A 22,543-nucleotide genomic window follows, 5' to 3' on the forward strand; every position below is an offset into this window, starting at 1 on the left:
CAATCTGTTTCTTGGGGACAGAAAAGCTTAACTGAGACAGGAAAGGAGTCTACGAAAAAGAAATGAGAGGCACGAGAATGAGAAGGGTGTGGGCCCCTTAGCTATCTCTTCTTAGCGATTACTCTGACTTCTGAGAACTTTCCAACTGGATTCTGAAACAGTGTTCCTATAGTTCTTATCTTTCTTAGAATAACTCATAACCGATGGTACTGAAGGGAAACTAGAGCTCTTTCAATGCATTAAAAGAGAGGTGAGCAAATGGAAGCCCATTGAGAGATTTCCTTCTACTACATTTCCTTCAGCGATTCTTTGCTGACCATTTAGCTGTGAATGTTCTCCAGTCACCTGCCCCCTTTCTCTCTCTAGACTCATAATTTCAGCCTCCAACATGGATCCACTCTTGAATTTTTATCTTGAGTGCTGAATTCTTTCCTCCTCTACATTGGATGGAATGTATACCTTCCAAGTTTCACCACTGCCTTGAAACACAACATGGTTAAAACAGAGATCATCTTCTTCCTTCCCTTCCCAGTTTCTTCACTAATCTTATCATTGTTTAAAGGTTCCTTGTCTTAAACTCTGTTTAATTTCAAAATATTCTGATCATACAAAAAGTTTAAAGGAAAAAGCCACAAAGACTCATGTTTTCACGATCAACACTTAATAGTTTGCCATAATTGTTTCAGACTGAAAAAACATTTTTATAGATTCAGTTGGAAGTCCTCTGTCCCCTTCAACCTGGCGCCCTCTAAGACGCTACCGCTACTCCAAAGTTAGTTCTTCCCAAAGCAGACCCCGAGACAAAGGCTGGTAAACATACAGAAGTGATTTGGGAGGGGCAGGGATGCTGGTAAGGGAGTGGGGAGATGGTTCAGGGACAGAAAGGCAGCCAACAGGGCCTTGTTAAACCAGCTACCACCGTGGGGTGCAGGCAAAGGGGGTTCTGGCAGCCTGATGGGGGACTTTCGACAAGGACATTGGCTGTTGGAGTCAGGAAGGTGTGCCCAGAAATGATCAGGGGGTGCAGTGGGATACAGGCAGAGGACTGATAGCATCCGTGACAGTGTGTACCCATTCTACTGACATTGTTTTACCTTTACTGCAATTATTAATTGCCGTTAATTTTTATATTATATATTGTTTATAACATTGACAACGATGCTGATGATGATGGGGAACAGTGACACACAAGTCACCATGAAAAAGGATGGTAGTTTGGCAAAATAACTTCGGTTCAGAGTTGCGTAGCTATTTATTGAACTTGTATCAAGTGCTCTGATTGATCTCCCTTTAATAGATTGATCTCCCTACTTTAATAGAAAGTAAAGAAATAAAACACAGGCCACAATTTATTTTTTTGTTTGTTTCCACACTTCATTTGACTTTGACAAAATCTGATTTTCTCCCATATCCTCCTTCGTCTCCTACTCTAAGACTGTAGTTATTAGGCTTAAACTGTGATTGATACATGAGATTACAAGAGCTTGCTAAGAAGACAATATGAAATCAACAATGTCCTATTTTCTTCTTAGCTGCAATCCGTTAGCCTTTTTACTGAAAGGGAGAAAGATGCATGTGTGTGTATTGGGGTGGGGGCAGGGAGTGTAATGGACACAAATTTCAACCCCATAATCAACCCTGCAGTGACGTCCCAAATCATTTAGCAAACCCAGGAATAGTTTCCCTTCTGTGGTCCCTCACAACCAACAGGACTCTTGATTTAACAACATAAAACTACAAAACAGTATGTTTCCTATTCCCTTTTGCAGATACCAAAAGGATTTAAAATAATCTTTAAATAATACTCCTCATGGATTCTATTATTGGACAAACACAGACCTCTCTCCTTAGGAACTAGCAGACAGACAAAAACCACCTGACTCTCAAAAGGATCTGGTAGTCAGCAGGATCTTTCTGAAGAATCAGAACCAACAGTCACTTGTAAAGCAGACCACATACAGCAGGAGAAAAATTAAAAAAAAAAATCTTATATTGAGATTTGGGGAGATATCCACCAAATTTCATATTTCAAATGAGAAATGATTATAGAACTTGAAAACCTTATGGAGAACAGCTGAGTGAGTTTAGATCAGAGGGAAAATATATTGGTGAAAAGAACTTTTGGGAACAGCACACATTTTACCTCTGAAAGAGAGGTAATGTTTTCATAAAGTAATTCTCTACTGTTTTTCTACCTGATTCCATTTCCCTATAAAAACAAACCTCTTGAAAATATATAAGAAAATACATTATGTGTCACAACATTTAAGCAGTATGTAAGATTAGGAATACAGAAAGATCACACAGAATGCAGAACGCTTACACTTGGCTTTTTAAAATGCTTCATTAATTTATTGGTAACTTCAGATCCTTCTTTTTCTTCTTCTTCTTCTTCTTTTTTTTTAAAAATAGGCTCCACACCCAACGTGGGGCTTGAACTCATGACCCCAAGATCAAAAGTCACACGCTCCAGCCAGGCACTCTTGGATCCTTCTTATGGAAAATTGTGCATTTGTACAAAACATAAGATTGGCATACAATTTCAGGAATTCATGGGCTCCCTAAAGCCCCAAAGTTTGTAGTGATCAATTACTGACCCACTTGGGGTCCAGGAATACCAGGTTAAGAATCCCTTATTCAGAAAGGAGCAGAAAACACTTACATTATAGAGTGGAATTGTCTTCATCACCTTGTACTGTTTAGTGGGGTCCATCTTATATAGGTGACGGTCAGTGACAAAAATTGCTCGGTCTTCCACCTTACTAAACCGATTCACCTGTAAGAAAACAAACCAATAAACTATAATATCTCACCCAGAATGAAATCAAATTATCTGCAGGAAAACCTCTAGGGGCAGCAGTGGCTGGTGGTGCAGACACATTCTTGAACAGATATGTACCACGCAAGGCCCGTTCTCCTGGATGAACAGAGATCTAAAAGGAGTAGTGGTTTCCGGGTTTGTAGAATTTTACAATTTAAATTTCACAGTTTTACAGTTTAACAGGGAAAACAAGAAAAACCCGGAAGAATTATGGGACTAAAAACATGTGACCCAGACACTATTAAAAAAATGAAAAGACGACCCAGAGGATAGGAGAAAATGTTTTGCAAATCACATTTCTGATAAGGGGCTTTTATCTCTAAAGGAAGAGAATGTATATTGAACCTACAATATATAACTCAATAATAAAAAGACAAAAAACCGGGTAAAGGATTGGAACAGACATTTCTCCAGAGAAGACAGACAAGTGGCCAAGAAGCACAGGAAAAGATGCGTGACACCATTAGCCACCAGAGAAATGTAAATCAGAACCACGATGAGATACCACCTTCACACCCACTAGAATGACAATAAAAAAGACAGGTAATAACAAATATTGGCCAGGATGTGGAGAACTGGAACCTTCATCACTGCTGGTGGGAATGTAAAATGATGCAGTTGCTTTGGAAAACAGTCCAGCAGTTCCTCAAATAGTTAAATATAGAGTTAGCATATGACCCAGAAATTCTACTCCTAGGTATATACACAAGGGAATTGAAAACATAGCCACACAAAAACTTGTGCATGAATGTGCACAGCAGCAGTAATCATGACAGTGAAAAAGAAGAAACAACCTAAATGTCCATCAACTGATGAACGGATAATAAAATAGGATATATCCGCACAATGGAATATAATATGTCAGTAAAAAGAAGTATTGATAGACGCTGTAACATGGATGAACCTTAAAAAGATTATGCTAAATAAAGGAAGCCAGTAACAGAAGACCACATATTGTGTGATCCCATTTATATGTAATGTCCAGAATAAGCAAATCTGTAGAAACAGAAAGTAGATCATTGGTTGCCTCAGCTGGGGGAGATGGAAAGTTTGCAGGGCTGACAGCTAAGGAGTTATGAAAACTGTGGTAATGGAAATACAACTCTGTGAACACAGTAAAAGCCAATGAATTGTATACTTTAAAATGGTGAATGGTATGGTATGTGAATTATATCTCAATAAAGCTATAAAAAACATAACCCCTATTTGAAACAATGCATTCTGCCCTTTTCCTAATGCAATGGATAGGTGCATTTTAGATGAAATTTCCTTAAGTATAACGAGTATGTCATTAAATCTACATGTTCAAAAATGGACAGTGCCTTCCACAGGCAATGGTACAAATGCCTCATAATTACTACCGTCTGTAACAAGAGTGGACCGCGTGGAAGGGCAGTAAATGCCCCACAAGGAAAGGATTCAAGCAGAATCAAAGTGAATGCCTGATGTGGATGTGGTAGGGGGATTCCTGCTTTGAATACAAAGACTAGAGTCTCCAGGGTCTCCTGACACTCAGATTCTGATTCCTTTACCTGACTTTCAAGAGTTTTTCTTTTTTTCAAAAAAAAATTTTTTTTAATGTTTATTTTTGAGAGAGAGAGAGGGAGACAGAGACAGACTGTGAGTGGGGGAAGGGCAGAGAGAGAAAGAGAAGGAGATGCAAAATCTGAAGCAGGCTCCAGACTCTGAGCTGTCATCACAGAGGCAAGGCTCAGACCCATGAACTGTGAGATCATGACATGAACTGATGTTGGACGCTCAACCAACTGAGCCACGCAGGAGCCCTAAGAGTTTTTCTATCTGCCACTTTTCTTTTTATTTATTTTTTTTATCTTAAAGATTTTAGTATTCTTCTTATTTTTGGGGAGTCTCTACACCCCACATGGGGCTCAAACTCACAACCCTGAAACCAAAAGAGTCACATGCTCTACCGACTGAGCCAGACACCCCCCCCCCCCCACCGTTCTCCTTTTTAAACTTTATTTCTGGAAGTACTCTGCTCCTGATAGGTTTCTTCATGTTACTCTCTCTCTTAAATGTTTGTGATTTTCCACTCTCTCCTTTTTTATCTATATATATTTTAAGATATTGCTCAAGTTCTCATTCCGTTACAAAGCCTCTAAAATTCCTAAAGTAAAAAATGATCACTCTTTCCTTGGAACTTCTATCACACAGTTGTAGAATGAATATATAGGATGCATGTAGAGTTAAGAGTGAAACCAAAAATTAACATCGCAACTAAAGGCACAGGGTTTTTCTAATAAAGTAGGATACTTGAGAATACAACGAGCTATTGGCCAAAGCGTTTTTGCTCACATAAAACACCAGATCTTGTCCCAAACCCTTTTTTCTGAAAGAAAGAAAGGAAGGTTTGCTGATGCTCATAAATTCCAAGACAATAAAGTTAAATCTATCCTTAGTCTCTATCTTCTTATTGTGAAATTTAGTTACTATCTACACTTCTCTACTAAAAGGGCAAAAGTTTTCATTTAATAATTGTAAAGTTTTAATAATTTCAAAGACACTTGTAATTTCTAGACCATGAATGCTTGTTATGAAAAAAATATACTTGTTAAAATAGTTGTGCAGAACACTGTGTTTTTATTTATTTTTTTTACAGTTTATTTATTTTGAGAGAGAGAGAGCAAGTGTGGGCAGGGAAGGGGCAGAGAGAGAACCCCAAGCAGGCTCCCTGCTGTCAGCACAGAGACTGATTCGGGGCTTGAACTCACAACCATGAGATCATGACCTGAACTGAGATCAAGAGTTGGATGATTAACCGACTGAGTCACCCAGGTGCCCCTTAGAACACTGTTGGTTTTTTTTATTTTTTTATTTTTAACGTTTATTCATTTTTTGGGGAGACAGAGCACAAGCAGGGGAAGGGGCAGAGAAAGAGGGGACACAGAATCTGAAGCAGGCTCCAGGCTCTGAGCTGTCAGCACAGAGCCTGACACAGGGCTCAAACCCATGAACCAGGGGATTGTGACCTAAGCTGAAGTCAGAGACTCAACCGACTGAGCCACCCAGGTGCCCCTCTTTGTTGTTGTTTTAAATATTTTTTAATGTTTATTTATTTTTGAGAGGGAGAGAGATAGAGCGCAAGTGGGGGAGGGGCAGAGAGAGAGGGAGACACAGAATCTAAGCAGGCTCCAGGCTCTGAGCTGTCAGCACAGAGCTTGACATGGGGGCTCAAACTCATGAATCGTGAGATCATGACCTGAGCTGAAGTCAGACGCTCAACCGACTGAGCCAGTCAGGCGCCCCTAGAACACTGTGTTTTTAAACTTATAGTTGAAGCTATGTTTGGCACAGGAGATTGATTTTACTCATGAAACTTGTGATAATCTGATTATAACCTCACTAATCTAGATTTAAGTAACTCAGCCAGTATAAGAGATTACTCAGATTATCTTAAAATTGGAAGTATATAAAAAAGCTGCTTCCCTTGCAAAGTAGCCAAAAATAAGTTAGCAAAATAGTTATAAATAAAACTTACAAATTTACTTCAAAACAAAGTAAAAAAATCTTTTTTTTTTTTTAAATGAAGGTCAAGAAACAGCAGAGTATTTTATGGTAAAAGTACTCAGAAGAGTGGTTGCCTTTGGTGGTGGTAGGGCTTGGCTCAGAAGGGGCATGAGAGGGCTTTTCAGGGTGACAGAAATGTTTTATATTGGGACAGGGCTGTGATTTACATGGGTGTTCGCACCAGCCAAAACTCACTGAACTGTATACCTCAACACAACTAGAGAAGCAAAACAGTGTAGCATCTCAAATATCCAGGGCTGATTCTTATTTACCGCTTTATTATTTCAGACAGTAATTCTGTCTTCCAGCCAGACCGGAAGCTCCTTGAGGGTCACTGTCATATGGTGGCTTTTTTCTTACACCTCGCAGCACCCAGTACCAAAGTGGGCGACTTGTAGCATTTACTCATCAGTTGGTTTTGAGAGCACTTTTAACCCCACAAGATAATTTCAAGAGGCATTCTTCCCCATGTGAGCCAGTCAGTGTTGGTGATAAGAACTGTCAGACTAGAAAATACAGCAGCACACTGGGGAGGTTGCGTAACGTGCGAAACAGATTTCCCCAGTGGCAAATGAAAGCACGTTTGCTCAACAGCTGAAGTCCCCGTTGCCTGGTTTGGTCTTGGAAAACCATTTCTGCACTGAAGAAAGAGGAACTGTGGATTCTGGCCTTCTTATTTCTGAGGCTGGAAGACTATCAGTTAAGCTATCTTTTTAGTAAAAAGCTCCCTAACATAGCACGCACTATAGAAGTGCCTGGATTGCTCATCTGGAATTGTTTTCTTCTTCTGGTTGGAACTGTTGAGATTTATTTGCACATTTTCTTTTATCTCATGAAGTGTCTGTCCCATGAGTTACTCTTTTCCTTCAGAGTCTATGTCTCTGGAGGGCAGGATCCTCAGCAGCAGCCATCACTACAATACTCTGCACAGAATGCTGACCGGCCCCTGGAACCGTCCCGAGTGGATCTAGGAAAAACATTTGTGTCTGAACTTGCAACCCCGTATTACTTGGTCGTAGCTACCCTTAAAAATAGACTCACACTTTCATGGAGAAAAGGGTCTTTCTATAATCGGACAGCTAAAAATGATATTGAATTAATTTTTTCCTACATTTTAAAAAGATTGTATTTATTTATTTCAATATTTATTCATTTTTTTTTTTTTTTAATTTTTGGGACAGAGAGAGACAGAGCATGAACGGGAGCGGGGCAGAGAGGAGAGAGGGAGACACAGAATCGGAAACAGGCTCCAGGCTCTGAGCCATCAGCCCAGAGCCCGACGCGGGGCTCGAACTCACGGACCGCGAGATCGTGACCTGGCTGAAGTCGGACGCTTAACCGACTGCGCCACCCAGGCGCCCCAATATTTATTCATTTTTGAGAGATAGAGACAGAGCTGAGTTGGGGAGGGGCAGAAAGAGAGGGAAATACAGAATCCGAAGCAGGCCCCAGGCTCAGAGCTGTCAGCACAGAGCCCAATACGGGGCTCAAACTCATGGATTGCAAGATCATGACCAGAGCTGAATTCGGACACTTAAAACGACTGAGCCACCCAGGTGCCCCATTTTTTCCTACATTTAAAATCCAACACATGATTCCTATTAATTAGAAAAAAATTATACTGGTAAGCATTTCCTTAAATTAAATAATTTGATAATTTTTTCCCAAAATTGCAATGTACATTAAAAATATTTTTTTAAATGTTTTTATTTATTTTTGAGACAGAGAGAGACAGAGTATGAGCAGGGGAGGGGCAGAGAGAGAGGGAGGCACAGAATCTGAAGCAGGCTCCAGGCTCTGAGCTGTCAGCACAGAGCCCAATGCGGGGCTCAAACTCACAGACTGTGAGATCATGATCTGAGCTGAAGTCAGACGCTTAACTGACTGAGCCACCCAGGCGCCCCTCAATGTACATTTTTTTTTTAAACATTTATTTATTTTTTGAGAGACAGAGAGAGAGTGTGAGTGGGGGAGGGGCAGAGAGTGAGGGAGACACAGAATCCGAAGCAGGCTCCAGGCTCTGAGTTGTCAGCACAGAGCCCGACGTGGGGCCTGAACTCATGAACTGTGAGATCATGACCTGAGCCAAAGTCAGATGCTTAACCTATTAAGCCACCCAGGCGCCCTGCCATGTGCATTTTTAAGCACTCTATAAGCTGCTGATGATATACAAAGGAACGACATGAAGCCCTTGGTTATAACAAGAATCTGAGTCTAGTAGTTGAGATAGATAAGAAATTAATACGTGAAAATAATTTCACATAAAAGAAAATAAATCTAGATAATGGGATAGGGAGAAAATGCACATGTCTGTGTGATTCTGTAGAGTGCCAGAGAGAGTCAGAGTATGCCCACGTTTGTAGGTAAATCTTTCCCTAACAGGTAGAATTAACCTCAGAACATTTCATAAACAAGGAATGATCTATATGCTAATTGGGATGTTTCAATCTTAGATTTGGGGAATAGTTAAATCAAAACTGAGCACAAAAAATTTCTGAACCACTATAATGTCATGTTCCTCAGTGGAAAAAGTTCCTCAGAAGGAAAAGCAAAGCAAAACAAAACAAAGCAACGAAGAACACTAAACGCCTCCCCCCTCCCCCCAAGGTAAAGGGGAAGCCACACTTGTGATTGTATATTCTCCATCCCTGCTCCCAAGACCACATTTTCAAGATGCAAGTGAAGCAGAGATAAATTTGAACACACCGTTACCTTTGGCAGGATCCACAGCTAACTAAATTAGGACAGGTAAGACGGGACACAGCAGGGTAGGAAACTGCAAACTCAAATTTAGGTTTTTGAATTTTATGGTCTCCTCCCTTCTGCTTCATAGTTTTAGAAATCAGTCAATTTGCTAAACATTTCTTTTCGAACCAAAGCATATTTTTCAGCCTTCAACTTGACGAAAAATGGTATCTGTAATTAAGAGGAAACTAGAGTCCAAGTGGTAGTATACTACTCTTGGTAGTAATTATTTACTTCACACTGCAATGGTTTTTGCCATGAAAGGGAGGTGGCCCTTGTCAGAAGACTTGAAACAAGGTGACTGTGGAGCTTCTGTGTCAGCATTTTTTCTAAGTGGTTCTACACAACACCAGCCTCAGATGAGGCTTCGTGAAAGAAGGGGTTCCAAGTCAGGTAGGTTTGAGGAACGCTGCAAACCATGGCCTCCCCAGGGATACTCGTAACCCATGAATATATTAAAGGTTCTGAGAATTCTGCCCTTCAAGAGTATATTTAACTGCTGAACCCAGCATTTCCCAATTATAATACAAGGAATCCTTTTTAAAGACAAATTAATATACATTCAACAGAACACTGGCCTGTGAAACTCATGTTGGAGAACACTAATCCGCTCATCATTTGTATCCATCTTAGAGTATGGAGACTACAGAGCATCTACAGTGGATCCTGAATAATAAGTAAAAGCAGTCCCTCCTCTTGGGCAAAATCTTATGAGGAAATACATGTGCGTTGCACAAGAACATGAGAAAAAGAAAAGCTTGTTGCATAATTTCATGAGTTCACACAAGAGTCAACAACAATAGAGCACACTGGTCAAGTGGAGAGGACTTTCCTTCTGTGATGGGTCCATGAGTTAACCTGGAAACCAGAAGACAAAAACCTCAAAGCAGAAATGTTATTGAAGTGCTGTTTAGAAATATTACAGTCCTTTTTACATAAAAATGTAATTTCTAAGGAGAACAGGTCATAAATCTCTACCTTGGGTTTTAACAACTCAAATCATCCTTAAAACAGAGCAAGTGAGTGGCAAGGACATCATGTACCAAGGAAAGAGCTTTATGTTGCGTAACTCAGCAGAATCTAAGCGGCAGAGAGAAAATTTTAACATGTATATATAAATTTATAAATTCAAAGTTAATTAAAATAATTATGGCATAGGAACACTGTTTTTCTTTCTCTTAAATTCATAAAGTAATAGAAAAATTGGCTCACAGACTCACTACTGGATGAGATCTCATCTTATTTCTTTCTATTCCCCATGCTGCAATCCTCAACCAAAGAATCTATTTATAGTTTTAGTCACCACCACAGGGGGCCAGAGATAAAGTTCCCCTGGAGAGTTAGACCAACAGAAAACACATTATTGGTGAAGGCAGCTATTTGCAGACATCTCCCACCTTTAAGGACATTTTATAACTGTAGTTAATGGAAAGTGGTCGTTTCAGAAAGACTCAAAGCAGAAAGGAAAGGGCTTTACTGAAATCATACCAAGTTTACCTTGGCATGTCCTTGGGATTGATAAGTTTCTAAAAAAGGCATTATCTAAACTCAACACCAGAAAAGCAAACAATATGATTAAAAAATGGACAGAGGACCCAAACATTTTCCCAAATGTACGCAGATGGTCAACAGGCAAGTGAAAAATGCTCAACATCACTCGTCGTCAGGGAAATACAAATAAAAACCACAATGAGATATTACCTTACACCTTGTCAGAATGGTCAGAATCAAAGACAAAAAATAACAAGTGTTGGTGAGGATCTGGAGAAAAAGGAACCCTCATGCATTGCTGGTAGGAATGTAAATTGGTACAGCCACTGTGGAAAACTGTGGAGATTCCTCACAAAATTAAAAATAGAAATACCATATGATCCAATAATTCTGCTACTGGTTATTCACCCAAAGAAAATGAGAACACTAATCAAAATGATATTTGCACCCCTATGTTTACTGCAGTATTACACAAATAAGGAAGATGTGAGATATCTATCATAGAATATCACACAGCCATAAAAACAAATGAGACCTTGCCATTTGCAACAACACGGATGAACCTAGAGAGTATTATGTGAAGTGAAATAAGTCAGACAGACAAAGACAAATACCATATGATTTCACTCATATGTGGAACCTAATAAAGAAAACAAATGGTGCGCCTGGGTGGCTCAGTTGGTTAAGCTTTCGACTTTGGCTCAGGTCATGATCTTACAGTTTGTGGGTTTGAGCCTCACGTTGGGCTCTGTGCTGACAGCTCAGAGCCTAGAGCCTGCTTTGGATTCTGTGTATCCCTCTCTCTCTCTGCCCCTCCTCTGCTCACACTCTATCATTCTCTCTCAAAAATAAACATTAAAAATATTAAAAAAAAAGACAAAAAAAACCCGAATAAACAAAAAGCAGAGTCAGACCTATAAATACACAGAACAAACTCGAACTAATGGTGGCCAGAGGGTAGGGGGGTTGAGAGGGATGGGCATTTGCATAAAGGGGTGTAGGGGAAACAGGCTTCCAGTTATGGAATGAAAAAGTCATGGAAATACAAGGGACAGCATAGATAATACAGTCAATGATATTGTAATAGTGTGGTTTGGTGACCTATGATAGCTACACTTGTGGTGAGCATAGCACAATGTAGACAGTTGTTGAATCACTATGTTGTACCTGAAATTGATGTAACACTGCATGTCAACTATACTAAAATAAAAAAAAATTAAAATTATTTAAGGCATAGTGTGAAGAAATATTATTTTCCACTGAATTTAGAAACACAGGAGCATGAATAAGAATTTTTCAGCTTTTATCCAGCGGGGTCCAGGTAGAGACATGCTGTCAGACATCAAACTGTCATCACTGGAACGACAGAATCAGACATCAGGTTTTTCCATAGTAGATAACATAATTCTTACAACCATTCAATGCTCTTTGGTCAACTGTTCTGATTACTAATTTCTCATATAGCTTGATACTAGAAAGGGAGTACCCTAGATAGTAGATATGAGAATTCAATAAAATGATACATTCTGTTGTGAAATTCACCAATCGACATTGTGGCTTATATATGGTTTTGTGTCTGATTCTGGTCAGCAAAAGCCATTTCTTGATTGTCTGATCAACTCCAGGTTTACTTCTAAAAGAGTTTCTAGATCTATGAGTTCAGAATTAGACTCCAACATACTGTCAACAAGCTTTCCTTGGTGATGTTTATTTCATTCGGAGTTTTAAAAAAGTTACTATCTATTTTGTTAAAAAGTCTGTATCATATTGAGGTGATCTCTTCTTCCTCAGAATATTTGAATACCCCAGCCCGGGGTCACCACTATTCTACTTTCTTTCTCTATTAATGCAACTAATCTATTACTTCACAGAAGTGTAATACAGTATTTGTCTTTTTGTGTCTTATTCACTCAGATAATATCTTCAAGGTCATCCACCCTGTAGCATGTATTTCATTCCTTTTTATGGCTGAACAGTATTCCATCGTGTGGATACATGTATTCTTTATTCATCTGTCCGTGGACATTTGGGTTGTTTCTACCTTAACTACTGTGAAGAATGCTATGAGCATTGGTATGCAATTGTCTTTTCAGGGATTGATTGATTGAAAGTTTATTTATTTATTTTGAGAGAAAGAGAGAGAGAGAAAAAGCGGGGTAGGGGCAGAGAGAGAGGGGGACAGAGGATCCAAAGTGGGCTCTGTGCTGACAGCAGAGAGCCCGATATGGGGCTCAGACTCATGAACTGTGAGATCACAACCTAACTGAAGTCAGACGCTCAACTAACTAAGTCACCCAGGTGCCCCCCAAAATTTAAATAATAAGAAAAATATTATTTACACATGTGGCCACCATTCCCCTTACTCTTCATTCCTTGGTGTATGCCCCATATTACTGTCTGGAATCACTTTCCTTCTCTTTGAAGGACATTCTCTAACATTTCCTGTAATGCATATTTTTGGATAAGTCTGAAGAAGTCTTTACTTCACTTTGGTTTATTTATTTAAAATTTTTTTAAGTTTATTTATTTTGAGGGAGAGAGAGAGAGAGAGAGACAGAGTGAGAATGAGCAGGGGAGGGGCTTAGAGAGAGGGGGACAGAGTATCCAAAGCAAGTTCCATGATGACAGCAAGATCCCGACCCAGGGTTCAAACTCACAAAAGGTAAGATTGTGACCTGAGCTGAAGTCGGATGCTTAACAGACTTAGCCACCAGACGCCCCCGTGTCACTTTGGTTTTTAAAAGATGTATTCGGTGGGTGGTGACTTCTAGGTTGACAGCCTTTGTCTTCTTTCAGTACAAGAAGCTCTCACATCCAACTATCTTCTCACTTGCATTGTTTTCTGACAAGGAATCTGATGCATCCTCATCTTTCTCCTCCATCTTTTTTTTCTTTTTAAAATGCTTATTTATTTTGTGAGAGAGAGCATGAGCAAGCAGGGGAGGGGCAGAGAGAGAGGGAGGGAGAGAACCCCAAGCAGGCTCCGCACTGTCAGCACAGAGCCCGATGTGGGGCTCGATCCCAAAAACTGTGAGAAAATGACCTAAGCCGAAATCAAGAGTTGGACATTCAACCGACTGAGCCACCCAGGTGCCCCTCCTTTTTTCCTTTATCGCTGCTTTTAAGCAATTTGATCATGTTGTGCCTTGGTACAGCCTTCTTCATGTTGCTTTGTGTTTGGGGTTTGTTGAGTTTCTTGAGTCTAAGAGTTTGCAGTTTTCATCAAATTTGAAAAAATTTCAGCCATTATCAGCCATTATTTTTTCAAATATTTTAAATTTCCCCCTTCTCTTCTCTCCTACAGGGACTCCACAAGCATGTGTATTGGGCCACTTGACATTGTCTTGCAGGGTCCTAATTTTTTGCTCTTTTTTAAGGTGGTGGCATCTTTTCCCCCCCTTTTCTCATTGTGTCTCATTTCAGGTACTTTTATTGCTGTATCTTCAAGTTTACAAATCTTTCTTCTGCAATATCTACACTGCTGTTAATCTCATCAAGTGAATTAAAAAAAAAAAAAAGACCTTAGAGGCTGTTTTTTATCCCTATCCGTAACATATGCATAACAATTATTTTAATGATTTTGTCTTTTGTTTTTTTGTTTTAATGTTCATTTATTTTTGAGAAAGAGACAGAACGTGAGCAGGGGAGGAACAGAGAGAGAGGGAGACACAGAATCCGAAGCAGGCTCCAAGCTCTGATCTGTTAGCATAGAGCCCGACACGGGGATCAAACTCACGAGCCATGAGATCACAACCTGAGCCAAAGTCGGATGCCCAACTGACTGAGCCACCCAGGTGCCCCTGACCTTGTCTTTTAATTCTATAATCTATGTCAGTCCTGGATCAGTTCGAATGACTGACTTTTCTTCTCATTATAGGTTGTAGTTTCCTGCTGTTTTGTAAGCATGGTAATTTTGGATCCAATGGCACGAATTCTGAATTTTATCTTTTGGGTGCTAGAGAGTTTGCATTCCCATAAATATTTTTGAGCTTTGTTCTGGGGCACAGGTTTCTTGGAAACTGTATGGTTCTTTTGGGTCACGTTTTCAAGATTTGCTGGCTGGGATTAGGGCAGCATTTAGTCAAGGGCTAATTACTCCCTAAGAGCAATGCCAAGATTTCTGTCTGTACTCTCCCTGGTATCCAATGAATCATGAGGTTTTTCCAAAGGTTGGTGGGAGCAGGTACTATTTGCAACCCTTGGTGAGTGCTGGCCATTGTTGCTTCTTACCCTTTGGGGTGGTTGTTTCTCTGACCTTGGGTAGTTGCTTCACATGCACATGCTGAGCAGCGCCCAGATGAACACCTGCTGTGGACGCTCTGAGGCTATTTGGAGGTCCCCCTATGCAGCATGCTGTTCTCTGGCTCTCTGCTCTGCAAACTCCAGCTGTGTGATGTCTCCCAGTTCAGCTCTCTTGTTTCACTAGCGGAGTCTACTGAGCTCTGCCTTGGCTTCCCCACTCATCCACAGACTAGAAAGTCTCTCAAGGAAGTAAACCAGCTAACTGCAGGGCTCGCTCATTTACTTCTTGTATCTTAGGAATCGCCATCTTCCCTTGCTTGATGTGAGTGACTGGAAAACCATGGTTTCAAGTTTCTTTAACATTTATCCTTCTTTTGTTCATCTTATAGCTACACTGTATTCTACGGTGCACATACACAATTATTTGTCTAATCATATATTTATGTAATTTTTTCCCAGTTTTTTGGCTGTTACAACATATAAAACTCTATTTTTGGATATACGTGTGAATATATTGTACAATAAATCTTGAGTTGTGGAATTCGTAGATTAAGTGGTCTGAGCATTTAAATTTTTGATAGCTATTGCCAAACTATTCACTCAAAAGGCCTCCTACCAACAGTGTTTCCTCTAAATTCTTGCAAACACTGGTTGCTATCAACATCTTAAAGTTTGCCAAACTTACAATGGAAAAATATTTCATTATTTTGACCTGAATAACATTGCAATTGTGTATTGTTTCAAGATTTGAAAGAAAACAACTGTAAAATCACCCAAACCTGGGCTTTTGTTATGAGATAATTCATTCCTCCTTTGGGAATATATTGGCATATTTATGTCAATATTTCTTCTGGGGTCAAGCTAGGAAATATTTTTCTTAAATTCACCCATTTCATTAATATTTTGAAGTTTATTTGCTTAATTTTGCACAATGCTTTTATTAATTATTGCAATGTCCTCTGTATGTTTTGAAAACAAGCATTCTACAATTTTAAAAAACCAACTATGTCCCCTGCCTTCCACTCTCCAACTTCCACACTTCTGTCTGCCCCAAGGCCATCATCTGCAGGTAAATAACAGTCCACACCCATGTGTTGCCTCAGATAAGCAACTATATTCATAGTTCATAACTTCCCCCTTCCCCCACCTCCCAAATTCTCTGTCCTTCTCCTTTTTCTAAACTATGTCCTTCCTCCCTCCCCTCCTTTAAAGTAGTAATAAAACATGTATAAAAAAAAATACTAAATGACCATCTGGGGTGCCGGGTGGCTCAGTCGGTTGGGCATCCGACTTCAGCTCAGGTCATGATCTCGTGATTCGTGAGTTTGAGCCCCGTGTTGGGCTCTCTGCTGTCAGCCCGGAGCCTGCTTTGGATCCTCTGACCTCCTCCCTCTGCCCTTCCCCAACTTGTGCTCACTCTCTCATTCTCTCTCTCAAAAATCAATAAAATATTAAAAATAATTATTAAAAAAAAAGGTACTAAATGCCCATGAAATGCAAGGTAGACTGGCACGTGCTAGGAAAGACTCACATGCAGTAAAATACAAATCCCTGATCTCGGGGAGGTTCCTCCCTAGAAACAGTTACCAAAAATCTCCACTTCCCTTACAAAGGCTTCAGAACCTATCCCTGAAGCCGAAGTCACGTCAGCCATTACACCCATGCCTCCCCACAGGCAGGCAGAGCTCACTGGTGGTGTAGCTAGGGATGGACCTTGTGTGATGTCTTCCTGCAGTCACGGCTAGGTTAAGTTCATCTGAATGCATCTTTTCTTCCCGTGGAGGTCTGTTTCAAGCCCGCCTCACCTTACGGACATGACAGGAAAAGAGGATGTTCATGTATTTGTCCTTCCGTTTCAGTTCATTTGCGACGGGGACAAAAGTGCCTGAGGTCTGAGGTGTATCTGGCTTCTGAAAGAAAAAGGAAACATGACAAAATGAGTCTGCTTAGCATTTTAGATGAAAAGGGAATCTTTCGGTTGCCTGCTTTGTAACCATGCTCAGTTTCACACACACACTTTTATCTCCCATCCCAGATGGTGAGCAGCTAAAGGGGTGTTACAATAATACCGGAGGGCCTATAAAATTTTTAAAATAAGGGATGGGAGGGAGAATGAAATGTTGCTTTGGGAATAATTAATATAAAGGTGGTAATTAAAAATAGCTGCTGACTTATGCAAGGGAATGTTTAAATGTGTAAAAATTAGGTTGTGGAGTATACCTAATACATATGGCACAGAGACACAGACGACCTTTCTTAAAGCAGGGGAAACATCAAATATTGCGCAGTTAGAAGCAACAAAATCTTTTTGTTTAGTATCTTATCGCTTATAGAAGTTTAGCTTCTGTAGGTGTCTTGCTCTTTCCACAAATTCTTGCAGAAAAATTCTTCCCTTTCTGTAAATCCTTCCTGTAAAGGGAGCAGGAGTCGATTGTACTTTGTTCTCCTGGACGTACCGAAGCAAGATAGTTGCCCTCCCAGGCTCTTTGCAGCCCCAGGTCGGCCCTTTGACCTTTCAACATTTCCATGGCTGCAACCTTTGCCCTGACTTGGGGCAGGTCAGAGGCGGGCATGCTCTTGATGAGCTGGGATGCTCTCCATCTGTAAGTCAATAAATGAAATATATTAGGATTTACAAACCCAATCCCATTCATTCCCCAAAATAACTGAGCTGCCATTCAGCAGAATTTAAACCAAAGTACTTGCATGCTACTCAATACAACAACACCAACACCAACACCACCAACAAACAAACAAACAAAAATCAAAGGTCTCCAAAATATACACAGAGCTTGTTAGACAAAGATTTGCATAACTTTCTTTGTCATTTGTGTGTTTTGAAAGCAACTAGAACTTCATGATACGTGGGTTCTCCTAACAGTTATAGTTAGAGCACACAGAGTTTGGATTCATCACTCATTCAATCAATAAATGCTTCCTAGGCACTTACTAAACTCCTGATGCTGGGCGGTGGAGGCCCAGCAGTGAACAGTCGGATAAAGGTCCTTTCTGCTAGGTGCTTACATTCTAGAAGCAGGGACAGACAGCAAAGAAACCAACAAGCATGAGTGACATGCTAAGTGCTATGGAGAAACTCAGGCAAGGAAGGAAGGACAGGGGTGCAGTGGAGAGCAGGAACGGGTTTGGGGTGTTATTGATATAGGGAGGTCTGGGGGGGGCACCACTGATCAGGATCTGTGAGCAGAGACATTCAGGAAGTGAGGGGGGGTACGTGGATATTTGAACAAGAGCGTCTTCTCCAGGAAGAGCACAGTAGTGCAAGGGTTCTAAAGTGTGTACCTGCTGAGTGGGTTGGGGGACCAGTGAGGAGCCCTGTGAAGCTGCAGCAGGAAGGGTGTGGGGGAGGGGAGCAGGTGGGGAGGCCAGAGAGGAGCCCAGGGACAGATCCACACAGCCACGGAGGCCATTGTGAGGACTCTGGCCTTTACTCTGAATGAGACTAGAAGCCACTGGAAGGTTCTGAACAAGGAAGGGACATGACCTGACCCCTGCTTTACAGGATCATCCCAACTGCTGTGTGAAAGAAGGCTGGAGTGGGTAGGAGGCTCTTTGTGTAATGCACATGGGAGAGATCAATGGCTGGGATTGCAGAGGGAATGGTAGAGGCAGAGACAGGTGTTGGGCCAAGATGTGTTTTGAAGGACATGCCAAGAGAGATGCCGATGTATTAGATGTGGGAGCAAGAGAATAAGGGAGAATTTAAAGACGACTCTGAGATTGTTGGCCCAAGTAACTAAAAACATAAGTTAATCTATTCCTGATTGAGAAAAACAAGCACAAAGGTTTTATTCTATCAGAGCCATCTGAGCCCTACATGCACTTATGCCGTCTTAAAGCAGGGGAATGGAAGCAAACCCAGAATAACAACATGTCCAACTCCATCTCATCCTCCTCCTTCTCCTGCTCCTTGAAAGAGAGCAGGGGTAGAGGGAGAAAGAATCTTAAGCAGGCTTCATGCTCAGCACGGAGCCTGACATGGGGCTCGATCTCACGCACCATGAAATCATGACCTGAGTCAAAATCAAGAGTCAGACACTTAACCAACTGAGCCACCCAGGTGCCCCCAGAACTTCTTTCTATCAGATGGAGTAATTGGGCTGGTGGTTCTCTGGCTGTGCTTCCTCAGGACATGATGATGAGACGCACCTAACATGGAGAGGCGGTGCTCTCTCCCCTAAGTAGGTACACGAAATATTAGACTGCTTCCATCTAAGACTTGCCCAAGATGTATTCCATTTTCAAGAGGGTGACTTGAGCCTAAAGGTTTGTTTTTCTCTCTTAAATTCCTACTGAAATAACCAAATAAATATAAAAACGAGGAAAAACTCTGTAGCAGCACCAGCAAACGAGAACGATATCAATGAACTGAAAGACATGAAGCATTTCTTAGAGATTCAAGGCAGACGGGCTCGAGCTGCTGGTGAGGTGGCTCAGTGCTGAACTGTGCGGTCCACTTGGTGGGAGGAGAGGAACCCCTTCAGCAGAAATGGCACGGACAGTCCTTGGGCCTGAAGTAGCCAGGGCTGGTGGCCAGGACAGGCGGTGAAGGATCTCACTGTGGGAGATGTGCCAGTTCTCCGCACAAAGAATGGCTGTCCGTGGTGAGATGGGGCCATCTGCTGCAGCAGACAGCGTCAAAGGTAGCAGGATACAAAAACAACAGCCATGGAAGAAGTAAAGGCTCAGCCTAAGAGTGAAATCCTCTTCTCTGCTCTCTGGGGCCAACTGACACTCCAATGGGACAGACTGTCCTAAGGTCATTCCACAAAAGGCTGGCAGAATGACAGGCTGGGAGCAGTTGGTGGTCATAGTCAAGGTCAACTGGTGACGGGCACATCCTATAACACTAAGCGGCTTGCTGAGCAACTGCCCCAATTAGCCCTCAGGTTCCAAATTTTATTCTCAGTGGGGGGACGTCTTTGCTCTATCTGCTGGTCTGTTTTCGGCCTCAGTGCCCAGTCCGTCTGTCCCTTCTTCACTACCCACAGTGGCCCAGGACAAGGCCTATACATGACTGACTCCAGAGGCATGCTGGGCATCTGATAAGTAAACTGTCATCTATAAACCTATGTAGCCCCCAACAACATGTTTATGGAGGCCATAAAAATTGCCAGTCTCGACAACATGGTAAGGGGGACAAAGCTGAGCATGAGGAAGGCTCCTAGTCTTTCCAGAATGGAAAAGAATTACTGTGAGGAACAGGAGCGAGCTTAACCATGATTAGACAGGCTGCGATTTTAGAAAACAAACAAAACAAACAAAAACCCATGGTCAGAGTGGAATCCCTTTAATTTCTCAGTAGTCCACAGATCAAAAAAGTTAAGAATAAATTAAGTAGGATACAGTGACTACATCAGGGGTTGGTAAACCACAGTCTGTGCCAAATTCAGCCTATGGCCTGGTTTTGTGCTGCTCGTGAGCTAAGAATAGTTTTTACATGTTTGACAAAACCAGAGCAAAACAAAGGAAAATATGTGACAGAGACCATATGTAGCCCATAAAGCCTAAAATATTTATTATCTGGCCCTTAACAGAAAAAGTCTGCCTTTGGACGAGATTAACACAACTGGCAGGATTCATTTAGTGTGTGTGCACACACGCGTGTGTCTGTGTGTGCACAAGGTTAGCAGACACAGCAGATGCGTTATTGTCAAAGTACTCATTAACCTAAGCCCCAAGAAGGCTGGGACTATTTCTTATATCTTTATTTTTTGTCACCATATCCCTGGAACCTAGGCCAGTGACCATGACACAGTTGGCCTGGAGTAAGTATCTGCTAAACGAATAAACTGAATTTTGCAATAATTAATCAATTATAGGCCATATACAAAACCATCAAAATCTAAAAAGAAGACTGTACAGGTCACAGTGCAACACAGTCAAATCAATAATTCTTGGTGGCAATTAAAAATACTACATAGATCTTTCTTGTCATGGACAGGTCTCCCCCCCCCACCCCAATTTTTTTTTTTCAGTTTATCGATTTATTTAGAGAGAAAGAGAGAGAGGGAAAGACAGTGATTCCCGAACAGGTTCTATGCTGCCAGCATAGGGCCCAATGTAGGGCTCGATCTCATGCACTGAACCTTGACATCATGACCTGAGCTGAAATCAAGAGTCAGACACTTAACCGACTGAGCCACCCAGGTGCCCCTCCAAAAATTTTAAGTAGTCATATAACCTTATTTGTGTAAAAAAAGAGAGGAAAAAAGTCTCAAATGATATGTGATATGCATACACACTCTTAGTATGAACAAACATTTCTACAGTGTTTATTATGTGTCAGTTACTATCTGAAATGCTTCATAGCTCTATTTACTCATAATCTTTTCAACAACCTTACAAGCAGGTACTACTATTATGCTACTTTTACCATAATACGGTATGGAAACTGAGGCACAGAGAGATTATCTAGTTTGCCCAAGGTTATACGACCAGGCAGCAACAGAGACTGAACATGGACCCAGGCTTCAGGGTTTGTGTTCTTAACCATTATACCATGCTGTCCCTTACATGGGGGCATGTGTTTGTAAACGCACAGACACAGACATATATAAGGGTGCAAACTAACTGTTAATGAGTGATTATCTCAGGGGAAGGAAATACGATGGAGGGGAGGAGAGGAGAGGAGGTATGGAGAATTGCAACTTGATATCCTATATATTTCTGTATTATTTCACTTAAAAAAAACCATAGTGAGCATGTATTCACGTACAGCTTAGCTACTTTTTAAATTATGTCAAAAGTGCAGGTTACAGATACCATTCATGAAAAACACTTACCTGTGCATTAAAAAGGCTGCCAAGGTTTACAGTGAACATTGATCGTATTAGATCTGAGAACAGAGGTAATTTTGCTTTCAGTAATTACTGTTTGATTTTTTTCCTTTTTATGAGATATCATTCCTCTTTCTTTTTCTTTTCTTTTTCTTTTTACAAAAGGCAAATAGGATACATATTAAAGCATTTTTTTCCTCTGCATTTTTAAACATTTTTTGATATCTGCCACCAGTTATACAGAGCTAATTCTAAAAGAAGATGAAATCTGATTTAGCACAGAATTAGAAATTAGTTCTTTTACATTCAGTAGGCCAATTATTTCATCGTGTTCTTTGGGAAATACCTCAATGCCACATGACCACATTTGAGACTGCTAGCTTAGTGTGTGTGACTGGACGGCTGTATCTAAGCCACAGCTAAATGTACCTGGTGCCCAGTGGCAACAAACAGGCTACGTGGTGAAGGGGAGGGAGCTGTGAGTAACTAACCACACACTCGGATTCAGGGCAGCCTGCCAAAAACGAAGATCAGCTGAAAAGATATTAGATTTTACATGGGTGTTTATTTACTGTGTTAAAAAAAAAAAAGGTTGCTTTAAAACAACTGCGTTCCCACTTGTACTTTAAAGTCATCTGGGAAACTTTAGAAAGAACCTCTGTTTACTGTTAAAAACTGAGAACAAACTGAGGGTTGATGGGGGGTGGGAGGGAGGGCAGGGTGGGTGATGGGTATTGAGGAGGGCACCTTTTGGGATGAGCACTGGGTGTTGTATGGAAACCAATTTGACAGTAAATTTTATATATTAAAAAAATAAAATAAAATAAAATGAAAAAAAAAAAGAAAAGAAAAAAAAAAAAGAAAGAACCTCTGTTTGGCATGCCTGGGTGGCTCAGTTGGTTGAGCGTCTGATTCTTGA

General features: G+C 40.9%; 1 protein-coding gene across 1 annotated transcript in view; it reads right to left on the reverse strand.

Annotated features, from left to right (window-relative positions):
• Nucleotides 1-22,543, reverse strand: part of MYO1D (myosin ID) — a 354,052-nt gene that overhangs the window by 137,961 nt on the left and 193,548 nt on the right. Inside the window, exons 18-20 of the mRNA XM_042966688.1 lie at nucleotides 17,284-17,428; nucleotides 16,633-16,737; nucleotides 2,663-2,776 (exon numbers count right to left, since the gene is read on the reverse strand). Of these exons, the coding sequence (XP_042822622.1) occupies nucleotides 2,663-2,776; nucleotides 16,633-16,737; nucleotides 17,284-17,428 (364 nt within the window). The remainder of the gene's footprint in view (nucleotides 1-2,662; nucleotides 2,777-16,632; nucleotides 16,738-17,283; nucleotides 17,429-22,543) is intronic.

The sequence above is a fragment of the Panthera tigris genome, chromosome E1 (assembly GCF_018350195.1).
Source record: "Panthera tigris isolate Pti1 chromosome E1, P.tigris_Pti1_mat1.1, whole genome shotgun sequence".
Taxonomy (NCBI): Eukaryota; Metazoa; Chordata; class Mammalia; order Carnivora; family Felidae; genus Panthera; species Panthera tigris.